A 7,951-nucleotide genomic window follows, 5' to 3' on the forward strand; every position below is an offset into this window, starting at 1 on the left:
TCTCTCTCTCTCTCTCTCTCTCTCTCTCTCTCTCTCTCTCTCTCTCTCACATCTACTGTTTTTGTTGACTGTCTCACGATCTGTTGCTCAGAATGTCTTTAACGCTAGCCAAGGAGTCAGGGATATTGGCTTTTTGTCGTGGACTCCCTTAACTATATTCCCGCCACAGGTGAGTTGTATGAAGGAGGGACACATGCCCCTTAGCTTAGCTTTATCATCTGTCACTCTACTTGAACCCCTTGTGACTTTGTAGTCTCCCCACAGTGTTGCAGTCGGACATAAGAGGTCGAACAACAGCTGCATGGTTGTCTGCTTTGTTTCATTTTGACATTTCAGTGACAAAACAGTACGTCAGCGGCTTCTGGCCCACAGACTCAGCGCAGCGATCCCATTTCAATTATTTTTTTATTTTTTTAAGTAATTACTGTTCAGGCTTGTGTGTTGCATGGGGGTTGAAGATACTAACGTCTAGTCTATTGCATGAGATCCTGTATCCTTGTGCGTCACAGCATGCCTCCCTTTAGCCTGTATGAAAATACGTTCTACTGTCTATTGGTCATTTAACAGCATCACTACAAGATGTGTTAAATTCTCATGTTGTTTCTACTGCGAGTATTTCAATCTTCAATTATATTGAAACTTTTACAATGTTATGTACAGTACATGCATTTTTTTTAATATCCCGTGGAATAAATGTAGTTTTGGAATATCACTTACTGCTGTTCAGGATGGAAGTCTAAATATGTTTCCAGCTATCCATGTTGTGATATGTAGTAATTGTAGAACAAGAGTATCTCACCTGAGCATGACACAGCCTCTCAAAGGAGTCAATATGAACAGTTTGACCGCTGTCATGTCGGCACTGTAAATAGAACGCTGCAGCTAGGTTAGCTTAGCATAAAGACTGGAAACGGGGAGAACAGCTAGCCTGACTCTGTCCTGTAACAAAATCCACTTGCCAGCAACCCCTAAAGCTCACTAGTTAAAACTTTATACATCACATGTTTAACCTATACGACAACTGAAGTTTAAAAACTGCAGGTTGTGGTTTTATTAGGCTTATGTTCTGGACTTTTTATTTGCCTGGAACAGTATCGAGAAGATTCCAGGAAACACCCGGCCACTAAAACAGTCCCACTCATGACCCCCATGGGAAACTGCAACGTATCGTTTTTACACTGAGGTTACGGATCGAATAATCAAGATATAACAGTTGGCTGTTTCTAGCCGAGAAAAGGATTCCCCAAATGTCTATTGCTTAAAGCTGTTGAAGATCACACAGCACATGTGACAGACTTGATTTATAACTGCTCGATATGAGAAATGACCTAATGTTCAAAAAGTTTTTTTCCAGGCAGGTTGCTCTGGAGCGTACATGCTCTTTTGCCCGTTACCCTGCTAACAGTGGCTCTTCGCGGTAACATTTCTGGACCTAGCAATCTGAACCTTGTCCTGGAGTGAAACATTTTTGCAGCCTGTTGTTGTGCTACTGTACGTTGCCTCTAATCCATTGCTCTCACCTCTTGCAGGAGGTCAGGGGCCAATCGGAGGAGAGCGTAAAGGAGGTGAGCAGCTGCCCTTCCCACGAGGCCCCCATTCGGGCGCAAAGCAGGGCAGGGCAGGGCGGCGGCCCGGGGCTTTATAAGGTAGTGAAGACCGGCCCCTCTGGTCACAACATCAGAAGCTGCCCAAACCTTAGGGGTATCCCCATTGGAATGTTAGTTCTTGGCAACAAGGTCAAGGCCATAGGCGAGGTACGCACTCACCCCAAATGATGCAATGTGTTTTCTTTTGTTATTTTTTGTGGCTTTAGTTGAAATATTGTAATGTAGCCAATGTTAGTAGATTTTGGCCTTAATTCTCAGAGATTAGCGGTTCCCTCTATTTTCCTAAACTGATTTTGAATGTAAAGAATGTAATCTGGCTGTCTGAGGGGAATGCATCAGGCGCTTCTGGGTGCGGGTGTGTGTTGTGTATCTTTTCCCACTTGAGGATCAACTCCCTGCGGCTACGACACTTTCCGCGTGCTTCCTGATTCACTAATTTCAGTTTGTCTACGAATCTATTGCAGTTTCAGCGTGTCATATTCGGCCGCCTTGCAGACTTTTCAGTGGAAGTGTGATCATGAAATGCTGGAGCCTGTCTGTGCCTTGAATGTCTCTTTCTTGCACTTTTAACCATCTTGTCAATAACTCCGGTACTTTTCTAAATTGTCTTTGGTGCGGTGATGAGCGGAGCCCCGCCTCTTTTAGATATGACCCGTCATTGGCTGCTGTGGTGTGTCATGCTGTTCAATAGTTTCCTCTGCACTTGGAATGCCCTGTCTGAGATCTGAGAAGTGCACCCTGCACATACTAATACTTCCGTCTGTCTTTTTTTTCTTCCAAAATGATAATATTTCAGGAAATTGAGAAAAAACAACCTCATGCATTTACCTTTCAATAAGCTACCCCTTTCTTAGAGTAAGTTATTGTTTTTGTTTAGCTACATCAGTTTTGTCCCGCAGTGTCTGCTGATGCACAAAATCTAATTCATGTGATCTACTGCTGTGGATTTTGTCAGTGCCAATCAGATGAATCCAATGATTGCATGTTAATGATCTTCTGCGACAGTGCTGTGTGTGTGAGACAAAGTGTTCAGTGTGTGTGAGTGTGGATAAAGAGTGTTGTTTGTGTATCAGGTGGTCAACTCAGAGGGGAACTGGGTTCAGCTGGATAAGAACAGTGTAGTGGAGTTCTGTGAGAGCGATGAAGGAGAGGCCTGGTCATTGGCCAGAGACCGCGGTGGAAATCAGTACCTTCGCCACGATGACGGTGAGCCATTTTGTATGTTCTGTACAAATAAATATTATTATAATTACTATAAATTGTTTGATGACGTAATTTGATCTGCTCTCACAGAACAAGCACTGCTTGAGCACGTGGCCCAGACCCCTCCGCCCAGCCCTTTCTCTGTGCAGGCCTTCAACAGAGCCGCAGCCTCAAACGGAGCGCAGGGCTTTGACTACGGCATCTCCAACAACAAAGGTCAGCTCGACGTGGCGTAAAGTTGTTTTTTTTTGGTTGTTGTTGGGTTTTTTTTACAGAAAAACTTTCTATCACATATCCTCAATCTGCATATCACTTTGCTTTCAACATCCACTTTGCTTTATGCTGTTCTTTTATGAGTCATCGGGCAGTAGTTGATGTTTTTCTGTGTTCTGTCATTACTGATGTACACCTCACCTCTGACTTCACTCTGCACCCCTCGTCTTTATTGTTCCCCGCTTTATTTTCTCTATCTGACTTCCCCTCTATGCTTTGGATTGAGACTTTTTTTTTTATACATTACTTCATTTTAGTTGTAGAAATGCAGACATTTTCACCATCTTTATCGCAATGAGAGTACAACTTCCTCTTTTGTTTAAAATACGACCTCCACAATTTACAGCACCTCCACGACGTGTATGAGATCCAGTATGGGTCAGTCCATCAAAAAAGAATGAGAGTAGAACTATATGCCGTAGTTATTTGACTAGTTCAAAACACAATAGCGCTCACCGCTAACAGTTCCTTGCAATGGAAACGGTACACATAAAAATGGCCGCCGCCTGACCATCTTGCTATGTTATATTGCACAGGAATGTCCCTTCTACTCTCATTCTATTTCTATGGCTCAGTTAATCTCTTTAAAATCACAGGTGCGATCTGTCACCGATCTATCATCTCTCTTTCTTTGTGCATGCTTTTTATCGTGTCTACTGTTGCGATTTCATGCCCAACATCTCTGCGATGTCTGTGTGCATGGGCCAGTCAGTGTGCTTCTGTTCATTTCCGAACGCTCTGGGCTCTGTTTCGTTGGGCGCGGTGCTTTAGCCCAACAGAGATTACCCTTTGTCGCCTCAATTCAGTCTCTTTGAAAACATTTGATCATTTACATAATCCATGTTTTCTTAAATATAATGGTGGAATACTGAAAATATCCCGTCGATGAACACATCTATTCTGCTGCACCGTCAAAGAGCAGCTTGCCCCAAATATGTCTGTGTATCTTTCTGCCTGAATATCTCGCTGACGCTGTGTCAATTGTCTTTCAAACGCCTTAACTCTTCCTCACTGCTTGAAAAAAAGGAGGCTGACCTGTTTAGCCATGCTAATCAGAGAACCATGGTTATTCAAATAATACTAAGTTATTGCACCATTACTGTAGAATAAAGGCTCCATTCACACTTGACCACATATGTGTCTGTTAGGCTGATCGCAAGTCTGGTTGCCACTAATTTTCTTTCACTGTGCTCAATGCAAAGCTGTGTCGGCCTTACTCCTGTCCAGAGGGGGATGGAAAGGCTCCTAAACACTAACATGCTATTAAGCCTTCTGTGTGACTGCCACTGTTTCTGTTGCTTTAATGTGACAAGTAGAAGGATGACTCATTTCAGTGTCACTGTGGCTATGTGGCAACTTCATGTGGCTGCGTGGAGAGATGGATGCATTTATACCTTTGTCAACATCACCTTTTCCGAGGTGGTTTTGATATGGCAATCTGTTTATATGCATCTTGGTCACATTCACCCTTGGCTTTTTTCGAAGCCAGATGACCGATCTGCCCAAGAATGCAGAAATTGGCAAAGTGTAAACGGGGGAAATGGTTCAGTCTCGTCTCTGTTTCATTTCAGAGAAGTCATTTGAACCCGCCCCCCGCACTCAATACACAAAAAGGGAAAAATAGTGCTGTGACATTTAATGTTGAAACCTCACAAAATGTTTGTTGTGAGCAGCACATGTATCCTGAATAAGAACACCCCTGGACAGCGAGCTACCACTAGCACGCTGAATGTTTGCTCAAGCCGTTAGGAAGCCGAAGGCCTCTGCAACTCTAGGTCAAGGTGACGGCAACTGCTGAACCATCTGACAGAGGGTTTGAATCACTCGCCACCTGTGCGATGGACCCATCATGCTGTGAGGCATGTGGATCGCCCTCAGATTGGTCAGCTTGATGGACCAGTCCTTGGCAAAGCTCTTTGAGCAAGTTGGAGAGCAACCTCTTTGACAGATGCTCTCAGACTTCAATATTCAGCCGTGCTGGTTGAGTTCCCCCATCTGGCCTTCAGCCAGGCAGCCTCACAATTCTGGCTCCAACAATTGATGAAAAGGGAACGGATTTAAACTTTTTAAATCCATGTTTGAAAACAACACAGTGACTGGGTTTTGTACCTGGTTCACAACTACTCAGTTGTGTCAAGAGAGTGAGAGACTTCTGTTGCACGTTCAACAAGAGTCTTTGAATTATTACTGATGCAGTGTTAGCTCAATATATACGGTATATGGAGAAGGATCTATTTTCTGCCAGCACGTTTTTTGGAACTTCTGATGAGGATGCACATGTTTTTCTCGGAAGAATGACTCCTGAAATGAATACATGAGAAGAGACCCCCCCCCCCCCTCACTGCCCCCTTCCTCAACATATCCTTTCCCCAAAGACAGTTGTGAAATGGGAGGAGCCGCTGGTGCTCGAAGTACTTTTTTTTTAACACTGTACAACCCTGTTTGAAAGTTTTCTGGTGATGATGTCATCAATGCTCCACAACATAGAAACACAAGAGTTTCCTGGATAGTTTAACGATAGTGTACGTTCATAACAAAGTCCATTTGAAATTACATTGCATATGTCCACTACAGTATACACCCTTGCACGGAATACTGTTGCAGGTATTCGTCTATATAGGGGGAGACCTTATTTCAGATGGTACATACAGACAATCAGATCCTGCATGAAGCAGCAACGTTAGTCTGGCCGTCTAAAGTTGCTAAAGTCTCGTTCTTTTCTAAATCACAGACAGGAATACGTGCCATTTCCCGCTCCTTAGCTTGTCGAGCGATCCACCAAACAAACATTCACGGTATGAAAGTCCACCACTCAGGCTACATAGCAAAGGAGCTGCTCAGCTGCTGCACATTAAACAGCATTTGAACTCGGCTGCAAATGCCATTTGCCAATGTTTCTTGGGAGTCGTAGTTCACCTCTCTCCTTATGTTTTATCCACCCGGGCCTTGTACCTTTCCACTTTTTGCTCACCTTTTGGACGCCCATTCAGGCCTTGGAAGTGCTCCCGCCAACCCACTTGCATTGTCTGAACAGAAAATCAATAGGATTTTTTCTTCCGGGACCCTGGCGACTCCTCCCATTTCACACATGCGCGGCGGCGTCGGAGATGACTGAATGACTGATAAACTCTGACTGATCCTCACCCCCCCTTTTGGAAACCTCAAGCCATAGTATAAGCTGTAGTTTTTCCCCATCCTCTGTCTCCATGTTTGCAGGTGACCGGTTGAGTGCCATACTGAATTCCGTTCAGTCTGGGCCCTTCCTCTCAGCAGCTCCCTCCTCCTCCGTATTTGAGCAAGCCGCCCAACCTCCCTCCTCTTCCTCCTCCTCCCTTGTCCACAGCCCATTTGTGTTTGGACAATCCCCCTCCCAACTGTCTCAGCCACAACCACAGCTTCCGAGTAAGTCTGTCCTGCTTTCTGACAGCGCTTGCTTGCACAGGTGTTGATCCTTTTCCTCGCAGCTTTTAGTTTTTTTTTCTGATTTTGTTCTGTATTCATCCTCTTTCATGTATTTTTCTGGAAAGGGCAGCAACGACGTGCGACACATAACACTGCAGTTATGTTTCTAGAGTGCCGAAATATCCCCGACAAGCCGACATGTCTAGTATTGAATGTTTAAATCTTGTTTATAAAAATCAAATTGGGTGACACTGCCTTCAAAGAATATGCACTGACAGGTATTTTCACTTGTTTTTGAAAACAAGATATCAAACTTAAATACTCGACCAAACGTCTTGTTGAAAGGGATATTGTTGTCGTGTGCTGAAGTAACAGGCTGAGCTGCTTATTTCTCTGCTTGTCTGCTTGTTCTGCTAGTCAGCTTTTTTTATTCTTTTTCTCATCACGCTGCTTTAATTTCAGATCTGCATTTTTCATCCTTGATTAACAACTTGTTTCATTTTCTACCTCAACCAGCCCAGGACTTCAGTGCAACTGTGAACAACTTTAGTCTAAATAGTTGATAGTTTAGAGTCGACTCAATCTCCCTAAAACAGCAAAAATTCAGTCCCAGTCATTAAGTAGTATTACATATAGCACATACTAATAGCTTATACTGGATAATTCAAATACAAAATACCACAATTTAGTATTACGATTATCTTAAAACACTTTTTTTTTTCAGCCCGTGTAGCTCTCTTTCTCCCTGCCGGTCTTTTCTTGTGTATTTCTACTTTTTCTCTACTTGTGATCATTTTTTCACCTTTTTTCCTTACGGAGCCTGGGGAGGTGTCTTGGGAAGGAAAAAAACCTCATCTGTGTGCATAAATTAATATGTGCTCAATTTAGCATACAGTTAACTTATCGCCTTAATGCCATCAGTCTTGTCCTACATGTCCCCTTCACACTCACCCTAGATCACTTTAATGGATTTAATATGGGATGTTACGAACAACGTCCTGTTAAACCTTTTTTACATAATAAAGGGCTGTTTCTCCCTAAAAACTTTGAGACTGAGGATGTTCATTAACAACATGCGACATGCTAAAGGTGTATGCCGCCCTCTAAAAGAGTGAAAGAGTCAAAATGTATATAAAATTAAATGGAAAGCACATATTACTAAATTGTGTGCACATCATACTTTTATTTCCATGACTCTTGGTTCTGTAACTTCTCTTTTTTTCTCTTCTATAAGTGTTTCTCTCCATGTTTCTCTACCTATCTGTTGATCTTCCCGTCACTTTAACTTCTTGTCCTTTTTTCCTCTTTCTATTTCCCCCTCTTGACTTGACCCCATTGTCTCTTTATGTCTCTGTGTCTGTCTCTCTCTGTCTCTCTCTCTGTCTCTGTGTCTCTCTGTCTCTGTGTCTCTCTGTCTGTCTCTCTCTCTCTCTCTCTCTCTCTCTCTCTCTCTCTCTCTCTCTCTC

The 7,951-nt window shown here is 43.2% G+C and overlaps 1 protein-coding gene across 1 annotated transcript; it reads left to right on the plus strand.

Annotated features, from left to right (window-relative positions):
- The first annotated feature begins 39 nt into the window (after positions 1-39).
- Positions 40-7,894, plus strand: LOC116378274 (E3 ubiquitin-protein ligase MYCBP2-like). The gene is made up of 4 exons (XM_031840116.1): positions 40-1,754; positions 2,681-2,813; positions 2,901-3,026; positions 6,300-7,894. The coding sequence occupies exons 1-4, from the start codon at positions 1,716-1,718 to the stop codon at positions 6,530-6,532; spliced, it is 531 nt and encodes a 176-aa protein (XP_031695976.1). The 5' UTR covers positions 40-1,715; the 3' UTR covers positions 6,533-7,894.
- The last annotated feature ends 57 nt before the right edge of the window (positions 7,895-7,951 follow it).

Source organism: Anarrhichthys ocellatus, unplaced genomic scaffold (assembly GCF_004355925.1).
Source record: "Anarrhichthys ocellatus isolate YVR2014 unplaced genomic scaffold, GSC_Weel_1.0 scaffold2333, whole genome shotgun sequence".
Taxonomy (NCBI): Eukaryota; Metazoa; Chordata; class Actinopteri; order Perciformes; family Anarhichadidae; genus Anarrhichthys; species Anarrhichthys ocellatus.